This window comes from Dama dama, chromosome 9 (genome assembly GCF_033118175.1).
Source record: "Dama dama isolate Ldn47 chromosome 9, ASM3311817v1, whole genome shotgun sequence".
Lineage (NCBI taxonomy): Eukaryota > Metazoa > Chordata > Mammalia > Artiodactyla > Cervidae > Dama > Dama dama.
In genome coordinates, this window is record NC_083689.1 from 37,309,194 (window position 1) to 37,330,932 (window position 21,739).

The window sequence follows — 21,739 nt, forward strand, 5'->3', positions numbered from 1 at the left end:
CTGTAATTATGACCACCACAAAGGCACTGATAGATACAAGCAGAAAGTGAGGCTGCTAAAGTATGCATTACATATACCTGGGGGAAAAAAACACAAAATTAATTTATAACTTTTAAAAACTGAACCTTTTTCAAGGCCTAATATAATCAGCATTTTAAAAAAAGATGAAAAACTATTTTGCCCTAATAAACTATTTCCTTTTTTTCCTTAATACTCATTTCTGTCTGGAGACATCTCGCTACAAATACACACACAGACACAAATAAAACCTGAGGCCTCTGGCAGAAATTATAAAATACACAACTGCTACCTAATTTCTATTTTAAGGGCAAACAAGAACAGATGTTAGCTATTCAGCAGAGCAGTGAGGCATGCATGCGTTAAAAGCAAGCCCTCCAAGACTCAACCTGTTCCCTCCTCAACCAAAACGTAAAGCCCTGCCTGATCATAACAGTTCATTTATGAACTATTCAAGTTACTACAGAAAACAATTTGAAGAGAGTGAAATTTTTGAGAAAGAAAAAGGTATGAAAGACAGCAACTGAAGGAAAATGCTTGTATTAAGAAAGACAGCGCTCTAAACATGGCATGACATGAGAAGTAACAGAAGTAGATCTGAGGATGAAGGAGAAGCTTAATCTAGGTAAGAAATACACTAGAGTATTCAGAAAACCAGGTTCCTGATCTAATTATGAAGTATGATACTCTCTTTTGCAGATTAAAATCTAACTGCTATTTTTCCTTCAATTATCAATAGACATGTGACATGAATTAAAGTCAAGGACAGCATCATATAAACAAAGACAGCAAAGACCAAATATGGGAGACTGCAAAAATGATAATATTTTCTAACTTCTCTAACCAAAAGGTAGAGTCTATCTCTCCATTTAATGAGTTTGGGCTTACTCTGTGACTTGGTTTGTGCAAGAGGACACAGCAAAAGTGATGTGTTATTTCTGAACCTAGTTCTCTAAAAGCCTTGCAAATTCTACTCTGGCTCTTTAAATCCCTGAAACCACTATATGAAATAACCCAGGTGAAATGGTTAACTTTATGTGTCCATCTGACTGGGCCAAGGGGTGCTTAGACATTAGGTCAAATGTTATTCTAGGTTTGTCTGTTAGGGTGATTTTGGATGAAATTAACATTTGAATTGGTAGGCTATGAATGGGCCTTACCCAATCAACTGAAGTACCGGAATAGAACAAAAAGGCTGAGTATGAAGGAACTTCTGCTTGGCTGCACTGAGCTGGGACACTGGTGGTCTTCTCCTACTTTCAGACAAGAACTGAAACAACGGCTCTTCTTGCATCTTGGGCTTGCTGGCATTTGGACTGGAACTTATCCCGTCAGTTACCCTGGCTCTCAGGCCTTTGGCTCAGACTGGAACTACATGATCTGTTCTCCTGGGTCTCCAGCATGCCCACAGAAGATCTTGAGACTTCTCACTCTCCATAATGAAGTGAGTAAATTGCTTAAAATAAGCCTCTTTCTATAAAACACACACTCACACCCCCTTTCGATTCTATTTCTTTAGAGAACACAGCCTAATACTCTAAGTATGCCTACTGGCAGCTGAGATACATCTCAGAGTCTCTGGTCATCCTAACATCTCCTGACAGTCTTGCAGATGGCCCACCAACCACCAGAAAGTAAATAAGGCCATCTTAGGTCATCCAGAATCCAGCCAACCTGCTTGCTGACCAAAGACAAATGAGGTATCCAGCTATCAATCCAGCTAGCCCAAACTAGAAGAACTGATGAGGAACCCATAGAATCATGAGCAAAATAAATCACAGATATTTTTAGCTATTAATACTAATGTTTAAGGGTGGTTTTTAAGCAGCAGAAGTGTGATACATCAGGGATATGTTTATTATTAAAGTTAAAGATGGAATGAAATTTGCTTAAAATTAGCATAATCTGAAGAAAATTAAATTCCTAATTCTATAATATGCAATGTGGGCATTTATTCTACTGGGCAGTACAAGAAATAAAGTGGCAAAATTAATTTATAAGGGTTAGGTTATCCAGGAGGGTACAACTGTAAGAGAGGCTACCATTAAACAAGAAGAAAATGGAAACAGAATGATATCACAGCTTGTGAGGTAGGAGAGAATCAGATGACAGACTATGAGAAAAAAAAAAAAAGAGATATTTACATACTAGTTCTTTAATACAATATTGTTTCCGTCTCTAAAAAACAATCAGTGTTTTTTTTTTTTTTTTGGCTAACTGTACACTAAAGAGTTACTCATAAAAGCACACATACATACAATTATTCTTACCTAAATGAAATGGTTAAATAAGATAAAATAAATGTTAAAAAATGAAGTACCCTTTGGGTAAATAATACAGGTAAAATAAACCTGACCTACAGTCAGGTTTTCTTTGATCAAAATCAATACAAACTCGGCTACGTAACAATCACTAAGCATAGGATGATGTTTAAAATCATTTATAAAAAGCCTTAACACTTACCTCTTAGCTTTATGATAGTATATAGGTTAATTAAACATTTGAAACCAAACATACTTACTTTATTGCTCTGGATATCAGGATGGGGTGGCGAATCAAAGTTAATTATGGCATGTAGAATATCATGCGTTAGATTACTAAGGTGCAACAGTGGATTGGCAACAACTGTTTTGGCACTGGCTGTACGAGCAAAGAGGAGAGGTACTGAGGTCTGCTCTGAAAGAGGGCTAGGAAATATTGGTTCTGCTGTTTCCTTAAAAACAAACGGAAAAAAGGTTGATCAACTATTTACAGTTATGATCCATTACTTAAGTAAGTCAGGGGTCTCTTTGAAAAACTTCAGAACGATTAAAAATTAAAAGCAAAACAGAAACTCTTACAGAGCTAGAAGGGACCTGAGGTGGTCAACCTTCCACTGATTATAATGAATAATAATGGGACAATACTCTCTTATTATCACCTCGCAAAGCCTTCATATAAGACTGTTTAATATGAACTAAGCAGACCTTAGGGTCTGACATGAAACTGTTCTTAAGCCACAATACAACTCTAGAAATTCACAATATGAAGTGTCACAGAAAAGTAGCATTCCTTAAAGTAACCATAATTAAGAAAATCAACAATTTGAATATTTAAAAACTAAAAAAAGCAATCTCAAAAACTGTTTTTCATGAAAGTACTACCTTGACTGGTTATCATTTAAGTTACATACCTGCTGAGATTCTTGTAAAAGCAAAATCAATTCCATTCTCACAGATGCAAGACCCCCACCATGGGATCCATGAAGTATGCAGTAACTAAGAAACATCCTCAAGAGAGACTGATATTTCAAAAGCCACTGTCTTTTTTCCTGAAAATTTTCTCTCAGTTGTTTCACTTTTGTTTGCTGAAGCAAATCTTCAGGATCCTCATTTAGTTCAATTGCATCTCCATTTTCGCCAAATGCAGACTGTACTTCCTCAGGATCTGAACAATAGTCACAAGTTCTCTGAAGGGCTATCACCTCTTTTTCAAGCCAGTGGTATAGCTGATATCGCAGTTTTCCACCATCTATTTCATAGCCAGTAGATAAAGTACGAAGTTCTACTGTGAGAATCTTTAAACAGGCTCTAAATTTTAACTGAACTGCAATTACATCTTCTGATGGATTTAAAATGTCATTTTCATCTACTGCGCTGAGAGATTCTGTGTAATTAGAACTTGTTTCATCCAGTTTTTTCTCAATTTTTCCCTCTGAAGGTTTTAGTTCTTTCATTGAAAGTGGGACATCCTCATTTTCTTCATCGTTATCACTGTCCCACTTTAATTCTAAAGAGTCATCCTGAAATACAATACTTGGTTGGCTCCAGTCAAAAGAAAGAGTGGAGTTTGATTGCTTTTCTGAGGAACCCTCTGAAGAAGATCCAAAACCATTCATTAGTGACTGTGACCAATCAATTGCTGAAGACTTATCTTCCCTTGCATCCAATTTTAATGGAGAAGAAGGAGAACAGTCTTTACTAGTATCCAAAAAACTATACATTCTACAAAAAGGTTTTGTTTTCTTGATGACTTTTGGCATCTTTGATAACACCTCCAAAGCCAGCATAGGGCAGCCAGCTTTTAAATGAGCACTGGCAGTAGTAAAAAATAATCTTCTTTCACTTAAATTAATTGTTCCTGCTAGTCCACTTTTTCCTGTTAAACTCATGTGTGTGGAAAATGCATCAGATGATCCAAAATGACGTCTCAGCAAAAGAGGATGTGTTCTTAGGTAATTGTAGAAATTAAAAACTGCAGGATTGCAGGCTGACATCATGACTTGATCTGAAAGTAAATTCATTTCATGAGCCAAGAAAAATTCTTCAGGAGTTGTATGTGTGGCCCTTTTTCTCTATCATGATACCAGTATCTACCTGGTCTTATGAGAAAAATTTAGAAGGCCACACTAATACACATTGAATAGACAAGAACACATTTGTAATGAAAGTGTTCTAACACAGTAGGAAAACAAAGGTTTGCTGATTTCACATCTCTTCAAGTAATAATGTGAGATATTTTAAAACATAGTTCTTTTCTCCCTCCTTTCCTGGATACAACTTCTCAGTCAGTCTGCTTTGCTAGATCTTCCTCACCTTCTCTGCTTTGAAATGCTGAGTGTCCAAGAGTTCAGTACTTGACTTCTTCTCTATCTACAGTCCCTGGTTGAACACCTACAGCCCCATGGCTTTAAATACTCCCTATATGTGATAACCTGCACATCTCTATTTCTAGTCCCAACTCCAACCTGTGAATCTAGAACATTATATCCAAAGGCCTATATTATATTGCCACTTAAACGTAAATAATCTTGCCTCAAGGCCTTTTTATTTACTGTGCCCTTGGCCTAAAAACTGAGAAGCCTTTTCTATGTAAAGCAACACTCCCTAAGATCTGCTCCTAGCCTTCCCACTATCATTTACCCACTGCTCAAACTAAAAATCCAGGAGTTAAATTTGACTCTCAATCCCTTTAAATTCCATCTCCAATTCAGTCCTATCTAGTCAACATTAAAATTATAGTCCCGGGGGAATCGGGTGGAGAGGGAGGTGGGAGCGGGGATCGGGATGGGGAATACGTGTAAATCCATGGCTGATTCATATCAATGTATGACAAAACCCACAGAAATGTTGTGAAGTGATTGGCCTCCAACTAATAAAAAAAAAAAGAAAAAAAGAAAAAAAAAATTATAGTCCAAATCCAACCACTTTTCTTTCACTGTATGTCACTATTTTCTTCAAACATTTATATTCAATGTTGATAACATCTATGTTCAATACACTGATTTCATAAAAACAGAAAATCCAAAGCCCTTGGCTTTCAAAGGATTTAACTTTCTGGGAGGGCAGGAGGTGGGTAATAAACTGTATACGTAACTCTGTGTCCCCAACTAAACCATAAAGTCTTAGACCATTTATGTCTTCAATTTGCTTTGTATTATCCTTAGCATCCAACAGTGTGTTCTGAACCTGGTAAACTCTTAATAATTAAGATGTTAGAACTGTAGCTTACCATCATCCTTTGTGACAGGTTGCTTTATTAATGTCTCCAGAGCACTACCATAATCTTCTAAAATCCAATATGCCATACTTCGAAGGAAAGGATCATAATGCATATTTATATTCAACAAATTGAGTTCACTGACAGGAGAATCAATTCCCAAAATTTTTTTACGTAAAATAGATTTATATGTTGCAGATGTATCAAATTCAGACTCATAGAGTCTTGCTATTACAAGAGCCAACTGAATGTCATTCAGTTTCTCAAGACATACCTTCAAAAAGAAGAAATACTGTTTATAAATAAGGGTATCTTTTAAGGTAAAAGACTCAAACTGACTCATTAATAACTACATGAACATAAAGCTTTAATAATATCTGAAATTAGTGAACAGGGATAATAAGTAAAACATGCCGCTTACTTTAGCAAATCCACCCGACAACACTTATGCTAATTTAACTGGTAGTACTAAGTGGTGGTGGTGGTTTAGGTAGTACTACGTATATATTTGCAAAAAGAGTCTGACGGAAAAATACTGAATAATTCTTAATTACATCAATTTAAATGACATATTTTATCCTTGAGTTTTCACTCTTTCCCATCCACCTCAGCAGACTAATGTTGCCAAATCAAAAAGCTTTGTTGAATCATTTGTATGAAACTCTGAGCAAAAGGGCAATTTGAGATAGAAATGTTATATTTAAAATATTTATAACTTTTTATAAGGTTTACTAAGGGGTAATCAATTAAAAATTTGCTAAGGTTCATCAGCTAACACAGAGCCAAATATAGGTCCAAATATATTGAAAATGATGAGGCTTCCCCAGTAGCTTCAGCAGTAAAGAATCCGCCTGCAATGCAGGAGACTCATGTTTGATCTCTGGGTGGGGAAGATCTCCTGGAGAAGGGCATGGCAACCCACTCCAGTGTTCTTGCCTGGAGAATCCCATGGACAGAGGAGCTTGGTGGGTTTCAGTCCATACATTCACACATGACTTAAGCAACTCAGTACACACACACATGTTAAAAATGATAGGACAAATTTTTTCTTTTTTAACCTGTTCATAAATATTCTTAGGAGGCAGATCAATTCCTTATCTCAACCAACACAACCTGGTTAATTTTAATTCTGTATAAATATCATTCAAGCTAAATGACAAAATTTTAAAGTCACTATTAAGTATTACTAGTTACTTTATGCATTAAGCCTTTGTTAGTTCCATTATACTTAAGTTGAAATTAAAAAAAAAAAATTTAAACCATAAAGAGCTTAAAAGGATGACAATGACATTTTTTTAAAAAAATCACTCATACCTCAATTGCATCTCTGAGGCAACCAGCTAATAGAAAAAATGCTGCTGAATGTTCAAATCGTTGCTTTCCTAACAAAGAAAAAGCATTCTTTAAAGCTGCTTTACGCCATCTCTCATCCTCAAAATTGTGTCCAAAAAACTGTGTCATCTTGGAGTCTTTTTGGGATCTATAAAAAAAATAAAGTATGAAAATTTTGGAACATAAAGTTTCTATATCAGAACCAACTTTATGAAGTTAGCCACTTAGAAGTTAAAACTCAAAAGAAACAATTACCAGTTCATAAATTACTACACATCTGTTTCTTCTCTGAGCAAAAAGAACACTTATGGTAAACATGTACTTTTTCACATAAATTCCAGAGATTACTGAAAAAAAATTCTTTTCAATTACAAAGAAAACTGCATTAGCAGCAGTTTGAGAAATTATTTTGAAATCTATACAAAATATATAATTTATATTAAATTCTGTGCTACTGTACCATTTAATCAATTGCCTGTATGTACCCGCTACTGCCCAGCTGAGAATGACTTCGATGATAAAAATCATCACCAAGGAATCTGTCCTGAAGTAAAACTTCTAAGAGGCTAAAATCTAGTCTCTGAGACAACTGACTGATACCACGATTTTCACCAAAGGTTACTGTTCATATGGATACACCTAGACTGAATCCCAAACAAAGAGTGAACTATTTATGGCCATCACATTCACCAAGCCTAGCTGAGGACAAGTTAATGAGAAAAATTCTAAATGACCCTAGTTCAAGAATGGGGTCAGGGCCCTTAGGAAAAGAGTGGTTTGGAAGGTTAAGTCGGGGCCAAGAGCTCCTGACAGGGCAGAGGGTAGATGCATTTTCAAAACTCCACCAATTCATCTTCTTCCCCATTCTAGATAGAAGTTTCTGGTTTAGTTCTTTGTCCTACCAGAGCATCATAAGACGTTATTAAAATAAGCAAAAAGCTGTTTTTATGGACTGATAAACTGAAAAAAACCTGAATGTAACCTCATCAACATTCTTTTGCTCTGGTAGACACCTGGGCTTCTTTCACATGAAGTCTGCTAAACACAAAAATAACTAACAATCTACATGAACCACACTAACAAGCACAATAAATCTTTACTTCATATTCTTTATGGAAAGTTTTCCATTTTGAAGCAGTTTTTTCACCTACCTATATAATCCCCAAATCACAGCTTTCTTTTTCATTGCTAGGTAAAAAATGGCAGCATCTAAAGGATCATTCTTTTTATAAAAGGCTGCTTTGGCTACCTGTAATTACAAAGTATTGGTCAAAAAAAGAAAAGTATTGGTCAAAATTTCACAGAAACAGTTTGTAAGTAAACAAATACTTTCCTTTATATATAAACTGTCATACATTCTCTACTTAAATGTCCAATAAATTTAAAAAATATGTGAATGAACACATGTATATTTATATGTAAATTTATTTATCTCATAATTACAAAAGTAATCAAGGTCACAAAGAGGTGGAAACAGGACTATGCTTTCCATGACAAGCTCTTGAGTACGGCTTTATTTTTCTTTTTTTTTTTTTTTTTTGGCTTTATTTTCCTAAATATGCATTTATACTATTTGTAAAAGACAGATATATACTACTAAATAAATATATCAACTAGCAATTTAAGAATGAGAATATAAATTTTAAAAAATTACATTAACATGCTATCCTGAAATATAAAGACTTAAAAGGATTTTACTGCTTAAAGAGTAACAGGAGAGTAAATATGGAATATCATTTCAATAAACATGCAATACATATTATTTCATTTTTACACCAAAATAAAACACTCACCTTTTCTATGCACTTGCGTAAGATGCGGGTATTCCGGACCCACCACCCCACACCCATAGCTCTAAGTTCAGACCACGTGGGATCGTCTTTTTGCATCGCTGGCAACATGTTCAGTAGTTCTTCTTCTGCTACGGAATGAAATGCCCAGGCAAAATGACTAGTAGAGAGGCCTGAAGAAATATAAAAAATAATGTTTATAAGAAATATGACTATTTCCAGTTTTTTAAGATTAATCCTGTTTCAAATGAACAGCATGTATACTATCTATGGTGAAACAGATCACCAGCCCAGGCTGGATGCATGAGACAAGTGCTCGGGCCTGGTGCACTGGGAAGACCCAGAGGAATCGGGTGGAGAGGGAGGTGGGAGGGGGGACCGGGATGGGGAATACGTGTAAATCTATGGCTGATTCATATCAATGTATGACAAAACCCACTGAAATGTTGTGAAGTAATTAGCCTCCAACTAATAAAAAAAAATAAAAAAAAAATAAATATGACTATATAATTATGATCAGAAACAAATGCTCATATTTGCAACAGAAATGCCTAAAAGTTTATATGTAAGACTTACAAGTTATAACTATTAAATGTTTGAGGTTGGAAGGAATATGTGTTAGTTTTTTATCTTGCTTCTCCAAATAACTTGATCACATCAATATTTTCTACAATGAGCATGTATTGCCTATAATTAAAATATATTTTTAAAAAAAGATAAAAAATGCTTATGGACAAATGCCACTGTGCTGAATCTTTCTATTCTCTAGTATGTTTGATCTCCTTTGGTCAATATGTGTCATGTGGATTTAATTTCATGGAATTAAAAATGCATTGAGACAGTACAGATGGCGAACAGAATTTAAGACTGCAAAAACTCTAGAGTCAAAAATGCATGAATTAAATTCCAGCTCCATCCTAACTAACTATATAACTATGGGTAAGTTACTTAGTCTCCTGATTCCTCAACTTCCTTATTTACAAGATGTGAATAACTATGGCACCTACCTCATTACATTCTTGTGAGGATTAGAAGAAAAAATATAGTTGAAGCATTCAGGATAGCACCTAGCACATAATAACTTTTATCACCTCATATCACTATATTAATAAGATACTTTTATATTTATAAAGTATCATTTACATCAGCAAGTCTCTCGATCTATTTATTGGCTCACACATGTGGTGTTAATCATTCAGTTTCTATTTTGTCTCTTCAAATTACATTTTGTTTAGCATTACTGAATAAAGTAAATGATTAATTATAAGATTTGGCTTTGACGTATACAAACATATAAACTCAAATTTTTAATGTAATATACAGTGACAAGGAATCTGAACTGCCCACAATACCCAAGTCTTTGGAAATAAAGAAACTGTAAATAAAAAACAAATAAACATCTATACTGTGAATGGACTGTTGTTCTAAATTATTTTTAGATTCCCTAATATCTCTCAACCAAGTTTAATAATTTTTCATAAATAAATAAATATCTGACTTAGAATTTTAGCTTCTCTTTTCTAAGACTAAATGCAAAATGAAAGGGAGGAGGAAGCAAAGAGAGACAAGAGACAGAGACCAATGAGCAAAGGTTAAGCTGTAGAGTTCTAACAACACTGCTTAAACTTCTAGATCCAATAATCCGAGAAGCTGGCTCTATTTCTTAAACCTGGGGGTACTGAGTCAATAAATGCCTTGTTTTAAGTTACCTTAAATTTAAGTAAAGTTATTTCTGTTACTTTGGAGTCCCGACTAATAATATAAAAGTATTTGAAATGTCATTAAACTAATATCTGAAATACATATTAATGTTAATAGCAGTTTTGGGAGTAGAAAGATTTTTATTTTCTATATTCTGTATTCTTTCTTTGTAAAACAATTAAAATTGAGTATATATTAGTTCTCTATTCAAATTATCTCAAATTTGGGGGGAAAATGAATTTAGATGGATGTCAATCAAAAAGGAGAATAAAGAAAATTTAAAGAAATTAAAGAGAATGAAACAATACTAAATGGCCTATAATGTATAATGCATTTGAAAACATACGATGTAATATTCAATTGTCCAAAATCCATTTCTTCACTAAATCTACAAAAAAAATTTCAATATTTTAAAGCAAAGAAGATGAGGTGAAAGCCAATGTTTTTAACACAAATTAAGGAAATTCAGAATGTATCAAACTTGTCATGATCATATCCAGACAAAGAAAACTTAAATGTTTTTAAACCTCTCTTCCACTTGGCTTACTTCCTTTTATTAGATTATTACCAAATCACCTTGGAGAAGGAGTTGAGCTCGATAAACTGGAAGAGAAGTTGTAAGAAAAGTATGAAGTCGAACAGCCAGAAGAAATTTTAAGCCACATTCATCAAGAGTTTCTCCACCTATAAAACAGAAAAAAAAAGTATTATTACCTATAAAAACCTATCTCAAGAGCAAAACACAAGTAAGTGTTAATAATTCTGGCAAGCAGGGCATGTCATGGCACCAAACACAGGGTAAAACATTGTGAAACTGACAAAAGAGATCAATCTAAATATTACCTTTCTTTTTTCCTATATAATTATACATTACAGGAAAAGCTGTATAGTTAAATAATTAAAAAACTAATAAAGAGAACAAATTGACTCAGGATCTGTGATATTTTTTTAATAATATAATCTCCTCTGACATGAATATTTAAATTAAAATCTGACAGAATTTTAAAAAACTTTAATCTCTGTGGTACATGGTACAATATTTTCCATACTGATCCAAGTCATATGCCCCATCCAGTAACTGTTAACACTAGAAGAAATGGCTACATGGTAGCGGGACCTGATTTTTAGTTTACATGAAGAAAAACAAACAGTTGTAAAATAGTCAGATCAAGAAATAATATCTACTAGTAATATTTAATATTGTAATTCACAACAATTTTTCTTAAAGTTTTAATTTTTATTATTGTTATTCTTTTTTCTTAAAATTACCCCACATTTTCCTTTCAAGCAAAGTTCAAAGGGTGCATCCTACTGACCTATATCTGGTACATAAGGCTAGACTGTTAATTTCAGATCTTACTTGAAATCTGATGGGAATTTTATAAATTTTATTCATAACTCAGGAAATTAAAAATAAAAAATGCTGAGTGAGGGGAAGACCTAATTTTAGTAGGCCTGTTTGTTATTCTAGGAAGGAGTATACATTAATGTTAGTTTTTAAAAACCTCAATATTCAAAAACCCAAATTAACAGTGAATTGCCATGATGTGAGAAATAAAGAAAATACTTTTTATTTTGGGGTATCTAAGATATTTATTAAGAATGTTAACTTTCACTAAACTCAAAAGCAATGGATCACTGGATTTTTGTTATTAAGTAGACAGCTAAAAATGAATTGGCATAATGAATCTCTGTGCACTTTCTCAGAGTACTGTAACTTATGGGATAAAGAACATATATTCAAGTTAAAACTATTGTGAAGGCAATGATGATGATGTAACAAACCTTTATGGTGATCATTTTTACAAAAATTATTTAAGATTATTTTCTGTGAAAAAATAAGTAAAAATACTATCATCAGTTTTTCCTCTAATCCTGTATCCAATTTAGTTTTACCTTGGCTTCGGTCTCTGCTTTCTCCAATATCAGTGCTGGTAGTTGCAATTGTATCTGCTAAAGCCATCAAAGACATCTGCTCCATCCGGCTGAGTCCTGGTAAACTAGAATGAAGTAAGTGGCCAGAAAGAACCTGAGCATGCTCAGGACCAAAGTAAGTTGGACTGTACTGTGAAAGGTCAATAACCACAGGCTCTGTATTTTCTTCATCTGCCTCTAACACATGATGATCAGTCACTAAAGCTGGCATCTGAAAAAGCTCATCATAATTTTCTTTTGACAACTGGTTTGAGTTATTTAAGGTACTCTGATTACTAGGTTTCTCTAAGGATGAGTAACAGCTATCATCATCTGCTGCAAGTAAGGCATATAAAGGAAGTGGAGGGACGGAATCAATTTCTGTGTAGTCTGTATTTTCACTTTTGTTGAATGCCTGGGGGTCTCTAGTAGTACTTCCACTAGCACTGATGGTGAGAGACCTAAGGCGGCGCTCATGATTAGATTCGGCTTCATTCAGAGCCACGACTTCCCCGGCAATGCACTTGACAAGATGTGACAAGATGGCCTTTGCTCTCCGAACTTTGCCAAGATCCATGAGTTCCAGAAGTTGCAAAGGATGGTACTGAGGTAAAGTTGGGGAAAGAACATGAGCTGCTTCAAAAAGACCCGAATCTTCCATATCCACAGAAGGATCAAGCGCAGTTTTCTTCCCACAGATCTTCTGTGCAAGACTGGTCATGGATCGAGTCAGAGTTTTCTTTGGAGGATGTAATCCAGAACTTGATGAGTTACTCTGTTTTATTAAACTCGTTATAGATGGAGTGCTCCCATTATATGAATCTGTTGTAACAGGTTCTTGTTTAGAAGATGGCTGCCACTGGGAATACACATGCATTTCACAATCCATTCCTACCACCAGGATGCCATCTCGGACCCAAGATAAGGAAACAGGAAAAGGTGGAGAGCCTTCTACAGAAGAAACCAAGTCCACACTTCGTAACAGTACAAACTGAGAAAGGGGCACAACTTTAGTACTTTCCCAGAGAGGAAACGCCAGGCTTTCCTTACCAGTCTGTTCTTGTACTTTGCCAGACAGGGGTCCATACATAAAAAGTTTTGATCCAATTCCTAGAGTCAGAATATGAGAACCATCCTCTCTAGACATCCAATCTAAGTGAACTAAATGCTTTGTGTTTGATGTGACACTTTCTTTACTAGATAAATAGACCTCTTGTTTATTATAGGCCACTAAATTGCTATCAATACTAATGCCAGAATCCAACACTGTATTTAACTCATCTAAATGAATTGTCTGTTCAAGGACCCAACATGAACCTCCTGTAGACTCACATTCAAAAATACTTACATGCATCACAAAGTCCTGAGAAGATCTACTATTAGACATAGGCTGCTTATATGCTACTGCTAAACGATTTGTGTGCGCACAGCTGACTTCTATAGGCCTACCAGGTACAGTTATACTGCTATTGCTCTGTAGTCCATCTTCAATTAGTAATGGCCATTCTTCCCAAATGTATGTAAGATCTGTTTCTCCATTCTTTGATGTGGCAGATTCTCCATCTGTTACTCTACATCTCCAGAATCTTACTTTCTCATCTGAGCATGAAGTTGCCAATAAATAAGGTGCACTGCATATGGGATATATGGAAGAAGAACTCAGATGTCCTAAAATAAAAATAACCCATTAACAAAATGTCAAATGATGTCAAAATAATCCATTAATAAAATGTTGAATTTGGTTCAATACATCTCTCTTCTTGTACTAAAAGTTTTAGTCTTTTGCATGAACTAGCCTTAACAACATGACAGCCAATATTTAGCTTAAGGATCAACAAGATCAGTAAGCAACTTTTAATGACATCAAAATGGTATATAAAAATGACATTACTATCAAAACCTTGAACCAAAAGAGAACTCAGATAATTTAAAGCTAAGGACTCTTTGACTAAATGTGTATCTTATGCCTATACAAAATAGCTAGACTAAGGCAGAATTAGAAAACCTAAATTCTAGTCCTGGTTTTCAATCCAGCATTCTGTTCACAGCTCTTTGCTAGCATTATATATTATTATAAATCTAATTTTAAAGATATCAATACATTTAAAAAAATTCATCAATATTCACTGGCTACTTCTCTATAATATTTTTTAATATAATTATGTGAATGGCTGACAATTATTTAAGTACTAAAAGGGCCTTCCATGATTGAAGCTGTATTTCAAGGAAATGATACTGAGAAGATTCCCAGGTGGGACATACATTTGCTTGGGTTTAATGTAATTAAATACACAATTTCCTGAATCAAGTGTTGGCAAACTTTTCTTAAAGGGCCAAAGAGTAATAATTAGGCTCTGCTAGCCAGAGAGTCTCTGTTGCAACTACTCAACTCTGCCACTGTAGAACAAAAGCAGCCATACACAAAAGTAGACAAACAGGTGTGGTTATGTTCCAAGTAGCAACAAGTAGGTGACCCATAGTTTGTCAAGCCCTATCCTTAACTATTAAATATAAAATCATAATATAGATGTTATATGGAACATTTATTATATTTTAAAAGCATATTTCAACATACTGTTAGTAAGTTGTTTTAAAGCCCTCAAGGACTTAGCAGTACTGCAAAAGGACACAATTAACATTGTCCAGTAGTTTCTCTGAGCTAAACAGATAATAAAGAGTTTAGTGGTGGTTTAGTCACTGCTAAGTGTGTCTGACTCTTGCAACCCCATGGACTGTAGCCTACCAGGCTCCTCTGTCCATTGGATTTCCTAGGCAAGAATCCTGGAATGCTGTTTCCTTCTCCAGGAGATCTTTCTAACCCAGGGATCTAACCTGCATTTCCTGCACGGCAGGTGGATTCTTTACCACTGAGCTACCAGGGAAACCAGCCCTTCCCAAAAGTCTCAGTTTTCAAAAACACTGTTAAGACTAGGAAAAAAGCTTTTATAATATGCTACTGTTTTTGTCAAACAAAAGAAATTTCTCCTCCTGCTCTAGGACTTTTTTCTTCTAAACTCAACTTGCACCAAAGATTATTTTTAGAAACATCTTCAGTTTCTCTTACATTTTCTATAAAAAAATTTTTATTAGAATTAAGTAGTGAAGAGTATACTGTTTTGGCTAAGGATATCAGCTCTTAAAATTGCATCAGTACCAAGTCATTTTTTTCAAACTTTAACTTTCCTTGCACTGATGTCTCTTTTATTAAAATATACCCCAAAAAAAAAAAATCTCAGAATGTTTAAAAAAAATTTATCATGACACTGTAATACTCCTGCTAACTTCACCAATTACAAAAGATTAAGTGCTTGATTACATGGCAAACTGAAGCGCATTCAAAGTAACTAGTCAAAAGTGATAAAATAAGTAAAGAAGACCAAAAATCCACACTGTGACTATGCAAATCAAAGAACTAGGTGATTAAAAAGATGGATCTTTGTCTTGGTTTTCATGATACCCTTGATACCTTGAAATTCTGTACACTGGAATGACCTGAAGGTTTGTCAAAACAAGACTGCTGGGTCCCACCCCAGAGTTTATGATTCAGTAAGTCTAGGGTGTGACCCAAGAATTTTTATTTCTAACAACTTCCCAAACAATGCTGATGCTGCTGGTCTGGGGACCACATTTTGAGAACCACTGCCCTAAGAATGAGGATGATAAATATTTATCAGGAACTATACACTTAAGAGTCCTTCGCAGCACGGAGCTCCTGGCCGCCATTACCAATATTATCAGTTGGCAAATAAGGTGCAACTCGATTAAGTCTGCCCTGGAAACTTTCACTTCATCTTTACAAAAGGATAATAAAAATTTGTCTAGGAAATCAATATTTAAGACCATAACTGGCTGACAAATGCCAGAGTAATCTGAAAACATAATGAGAAATTTTTAATTTTTAATTTAGGGTATTGAAAGGTATTCTTTCCATTTCTGCTTCTGTGTGAATTTAAAAAGTGGGAGTTACATCTATTTTTAAATACACAGTAAACCTTCACGCACTGCCAAATTTATCAGTCTCTTTTTACAAAATTTACACACCTGCTGATGGCTTAACACTTATTATCTCAACTCCTTCTGGCAAATGCAACTCTTGGCTATAAACCATTTCTGAAGACAGAGTCAACTTGCTGGTACTCTGGAGATTTGCTCTGCAAGCCTGATACTTCTGTGAAAAGGGGGATAGGATCTTCTCTGGAGAAGAAGAATAATGTTCTTCTGGCTGCCAAGCTGCTTCAGATATTTTTGTATCTACTTTTTCATCTATAAAACATAAAAAAAGAACCAAAAAACTGGGAGGGAACTCCTGTAAACATTAAAATTGCTACATTTTATAATCCAAAACTGCCTTATAAAAGATAAAAATGTAAACATATTCCTATGATTCTTTATGACAAGAAAACTGAGAAACTGTTTTTTCCTTAATTAACAGAAAGAACTACAATTATCCTGTCAATAAAAACAGCTTAAAAAAATATCCACCAATCTAGCTATACATACTTTGTTAATCTAAGTCTACTAATAGGAAAAAAAACTCACCCAACGAGACAGGAATGGACTTTAAATGCAAATTCCACATGTGTAACAATGAACGGTTGTCTTGGGTGCACTCTATTACAATTAGGTAGAATTTTTCAGAAAATCCATTAGGTGAGCTGCCTGTTGGTATTAATGATACATTTCACTATTAACATAGATAGCTATTAACATTTTAATATGAAAAATAAAAAATAAAGAACATTCTGTTGATATAAATAACCCTTTACATCTATATTTCTCATTTTCAGCATCTTTCCATCATTGTATTTAAAGGTTACAAAAGCACTACAAACATTTTTGCAAAGTTCAAAATTCTCAGGAAAAATGATAGAAGACTAAGAAAGCAGTGGTAAGAAATTAGACATTCAACATAAAGGTGTAGAATTCAAAAAGGTACTTCTCAAAGGAGAAAAAAAATGGAAAAAGGGTAAAGAAATGATGTACAAGAAAATAAAAATAACCTGAAACAAATACAGAATGCAGTTATTATTATAACTTGAGTCTTGATAATAGAATTTTAGAGCAACAGGCACACACTGTACAGATCCTTGGTAAGTAAAGTTATTTTTGAGTTTGGTTTGGCTCTGTAATCAAAACTAATAACCAAGATATTTTAGCTTTATTTTCCTGTTTTTCTTTATTTAAAATAACAGCTAATACTAGGAGGATGAATTTAACATCATTTTAAAAACTGCTTAATTATAAAAGTATTAATTAAAGCCGCCTATATAACTTTTAAGTTTGTAGCTAATGCTTTAAATTGTAGATTTTTAAAGAGACAGGTGCCAATATCATTCAAATTGTTAGGGCAGGACTCCTCCCATGCAAAGAGCCCTCACACATTAATGACAAAGAACATGTCTATGATACTTTTTTAAAAACATAATTTATGTGAGTTCCCTGGCAATCCTGTGGTTAGGAGTCTGCACTCTAACTGCCAAGGGCCTGGGTTTGATCCCTAGTTGAGGAACTAAGATCCTGCAGGCCAGGCAGTATGGCTAAATATAGATTAATTAATTCAAGTATTTTAAAATACCATAACTGACAAACTCCTTTAATTTTTTCATTATTATTGCCTTGTTAAGAATAAAAAGATACTGATATTTATGATAAATATTATCACAAATGTACATATGAAAAATTTAAACTCAGACATGAAACACTGCATCAACTTATCTTTATTTACTGTCTAACATACTGTACATTTTATATCTCATTACATAAAAAATTCTTCTTTACCTGCATCAGATAATATTCTGTCTTTTCCCAGTCTTTTCTTCTCAAGATTATTCAAAATGAAGTCTTCTTGAAAAACATGAAGCAGTTGGGTTTTTCTGCCTTGCTGAATGTAAACAAATACCAACATAAGTTGACATACATATTATTTATTAAAGCTAAGTGGCCAGAAAAATAATACTTACAAGTTTGGTAATGGGATCTAATGCGATAATGCATCCTGGCCTGGCTGTTGACTGTTGACTTACGATGTTAAACACTTCACCAACATATTTCTGTTTTTGAAAAAATGGATATCTCCTTTATTAAACAATTAAATTAAAAAAACAATAAAAAATGATGTAAAATTTGAGGCATAACAGACAAACACTAAATAAGTTCAGGTGAGACTAAATAAGTTCACAAGTCCCTTTTATTATAAACATTCTGGGATTTTACCAGGCAATTACACAGGAATGAACAGAGTTATATAGCTCAGTTGGTGCAGAGAAAAACAAAAGCAATGTTTGGTAATCGTTAATGAGAAAAAGTATTTTATATTTTTAACTATCAAAGACTGACTTCAATCTCATGGAAATTCCAAGAATCAAAGCTTTTTGGCATTAACTTTGACAAACAAAGCTAAATAAACAAGTTAACATACTATTTACAAACAATGATTTCTTGAGCCACATCATCTCCTGACTGCTCTTGTCAAGGTCATATGGTTAAATTCAGTCTTCATCATGCCTGATCTATCAGCATATGAATCTGTTGATGATTTCTTCCTCCTGGAAATGTCTTCATTTTGGCTTCCTTTATATACCACACTCACCCCACTTTTAACAATGGAATGCCCCAGGGTACAATCTTCCTATCATTTCTACTTTCCAACTATAGCCTCTCCCTCAGAGATCTCATTCAGCATCACAACTTTATATTCTAACAGGTACTTATTCTCTATCTTCAGATGAGGCCTCCCTCTAAACTCCAGACACTAGCCTACTAGATCTCTTGGATATCAAACAGGCATTTCAAAATCAACACATTCAAAGTCAGGCTCTCGAGTCCTCCCTGCACCTCAAAACCTATTTACACATTCTTCACATCTCAAGGCAGACCTTGGGAGTCATCCTGTTTTTCTCACACAAACCCCATATCCAGTCCAATCCTTATAGTCAATGTACAAAACACATCCAGATTTGACCAACTGTTATCCTCTTTATCATCACACCACTTGCTACCATTCTAAACCCCTTTCACTCTTTCCTAAACTACTGTAATAGCTTCCTGAATTGGTCTCTCTGATAACACTTCTGCTTCCCATGTCTAATCTATATAGCAAACAGAGCCTAAGTCAGATCATATCACTGTCATTCTTTACACCAGTTTCTATGTCATTAAGAGTAAAATTCAAAGTAACTACAATGGCTTATGAGGTCTTTTACTACAAAGGCCAGGCTAACTTTTTATTTTTGATTACTTTCCACCTCATTTATCCTACACCAGCCACAACAGCTTCCTTGATGATCCTTACCTACCAAACATGCTCTGGTCTGAGGATCTTTACAGTGGCTTTCCTGAAATACTTTTCCCTCTAAATATCCACACAGGTAGCTCCCTCATCTCCTTCAGGTCTTTGCTCAAATTGTACCACTTCTGTGAGGCTTTCCCTGACCAGCACCTTACTTGGCACTCCCTACTACTTCTGCAACATTGTTTCTCTCCAAAGTATTTATTAATATATTTTGACCTTTTTTCTATATTCTTTCACTGAATGTAAGCTGAAATTTTGGTCTGTTTTGTTCACATCTATATTCCCAGCACTTAAAAACAATTCCTGAAAAATAGAAGGCCCTCAAGAAATATGTTGCTACTATAACACTACATGTTTTTTAAAAAACCTTTGTCTTCTGTAAAATAACTTAGGGGAGGAAAAATAAAAAAGATGGGAGCAGACCACTGTTAACCTGTGCAATTCTGTAACCAGAGCATTAACAGACATAAATTGGTAGTTGAGCAGACAGCTTGAATCTCATAAACAACAAGTTCAGTATGGCTAAAAGTTACCTCAGGGCATACTTAAAAACACCTAAACCAAAAGAATGGAAATACTGGCTTGCTGGAGGTGCTGAGGCAATGCAGATGGGGGTTTGCTATCAGTTAGGAACAGGAAGAAGTGCCTTCTACTTTAAGACAAAAGCTTTGCAATGATATTGACAGAACTCCTGCCTGTAGTGCAACCAAACTGAAGGCTTTTTTTTCTCTTAAGATTAAAATGCCAGTCTTATTTCAGCTTCCCCTGTTCAGAAATAACCTACAGATGAACCAACATGATTCAGCAATACACTGTCAGAAGTCCCCATATATATCTGAGCCAGGAAGTACTATGGGACTTCCCTGATGGCTCAGTGGTAAAGAATCTGTCTGTCAATGCAGGAGATATGGGTTCGATCCCTGGGTTGGGAAGATCCCCTGGAGAAGGAAATGGTAACCCACTCCAGTATTCCTGCCTAGAAATCCCACACACTGCGGAGCCTGGTGGGCCACAGCCCATGAGGTTACAAAGGAGTCAGACATGACTTGCAGCTGAACAAAAAAAGGAAGTACTACATATTGTTGAACATTAGATTTTACTTTTAGAATGAATGAAAGACATGGTTTCTTTTTAAGGTATTGGGATCACTATAAGACCATCACTAAGGCTATAATGTAAATGTGCAAAAAATAACTAAAAATACATTTAATTATAAATTTTATATTACAATCTTAGAAATTGCTCAGTAAGTATAAATTAACTATTTAAAAAACATCATATTTTATTCTTAGTTTCAAAAGTCATTTACTTACAGAAATTTCAGGATTGGAAAGCTCATATAGAAGCTTCTTGGCATCAATAACTGCTTCATATAATCTCAGATATTGTCCATCACTTGCTACAAAGCACGCACTAGGAGAGTTGCAATATGCACCTAGATGCATTTAAAAAACATTTAAAATTTAACCTTTAGCAACAATGCCAGAAAATCTAAAGTTCTTAAGTAAAAATCAGAATGCTTACCTAGACAATAACTGGGTATAAGAGTGGGCAGCCATGCCACATTGGAAAACGCAGAAACATGAAGAGAATTAATCCGGGCAAGCTCAGAAACACCTCCAGAGAAAGACAATGGCCCAACTGGATCAACTCTCCAAAGAATAAGCTCACTGTAAACTGCATTGGGATCCTGAAAGGCCATGTCAATAGTGCTTTTATTCTGTTGTGCCAAAGGACATTCTTCAATATTCATAGCATCATCAGGTTGCTTTTGGTTATCAACATCTGGTGTCCTTAACGCATTATGGTGTGACGTTGTCAGCAATAATGGTAATACTGAGTGACAAGCTAAATCATTAAGATGAAAGCGATGACCACAATATCTGGATTTGTGGGAAATACTGAGAACTGTAGAAAAGGCAGATTCTTCGGCAAAACTGACAAGCCACTGATTCAGGGAGCCATCAGCATGCTTTGAAATCATCATAACATTAGGGGTAAAAATACTTAATTTTAAACTATTAGTTGATTTACTGTGACCAGAAGAGATAAGCATTGACGTGGAACGTGTCAGGCTGGAAGGTTTTTGTTTCCCTTGCTGAATAGCCAAGTCAACATTCTTGGTACAGGCATACATCACTATGCTTTTACAGAGAGAGTTTGCATCACCTGTGGGAAAAGCTACAGGAATTCTGGAAACAAAGGACACCTGGAA

General features: G+C 34.7%; 1 protein-coding gene and 1 long non-coding RNA gene across 6 annotated transcripts in view; one reads left to right on the top strand and one right to left on the bottom strand.

Annotated features, from left to right (window-relative positions):
* The window catches only part of DMXL1 (Dmx like 1), a 124,429-nt gene that overhangs the window by 60,979 nt on the left and 41,711 nt on the right, over positions 1-21,739 (bottom strand). For all 5 annotated transcript variants that reach the window (XM_061150940.1, XM_061150939.1, XM_061150938.1 and 2 more), the window contains 15 exons: positions 21,049-21,733; positions 20,838-20,959; positions 18,194-18,283; positions 18,012-18,114; positions 16,773-16,892; positions 16,275-16,496; positions 12,216-13,901; positions 10,896-11,003; positions 8,622-8,791; positions 7,980-8,077; positions 6,811-6,976; positions 5,509-5,770; positions 3,191-4,284; positions 2,540-2,731; positions 1-77 (listed from right to left, as the gene is read on the bottom strand). In XM_061150940.1, coding sequence (XP_061006923.1) covers positions 1-77; positions 2,540-2,731; positions 3,191-4,284; positions 5,509-5,770; positions 6,811-6,976; positions 7,980-8,077; positions 8,622-8,791; positions 10,896-11,003; positions 12,216-13,901; positions 16,275-16,496; positions 16,773-16,892; positions 18,012-18,114; positions 18,194-18,283; positions 20,838-20,959; positions 21,049-21,733 — 5,195 coding nt within the window. The remainder of the gene's footprint in view (positions 78-2,539; positions 2,732-3,190; positions 4,285-5,508; positions 5,771-6,810; positions 6,977-7,979; positions 8,078-8,621; positions 8,792-10,895; positions 11,004-12,215; positions 13,902-16,274; positions 16,497-16,772; positions 16,893-18,011; positions 18,115-18,193; positions 18,284-20,837; positions 20,960-21,048; positions 21,734-21,739) is intronic.
* On the top strand, positions 84-11,000 carry LOC133062224 (uncharacterized). Its single transcript, XR_009694127.1, has 3 exons — positions 84-643; positions 758-1,462; positions 10,880-11,000. It is a non-coding gene; the product is annotated as an uncharacterized LOC133062224 (long non-coding RNA).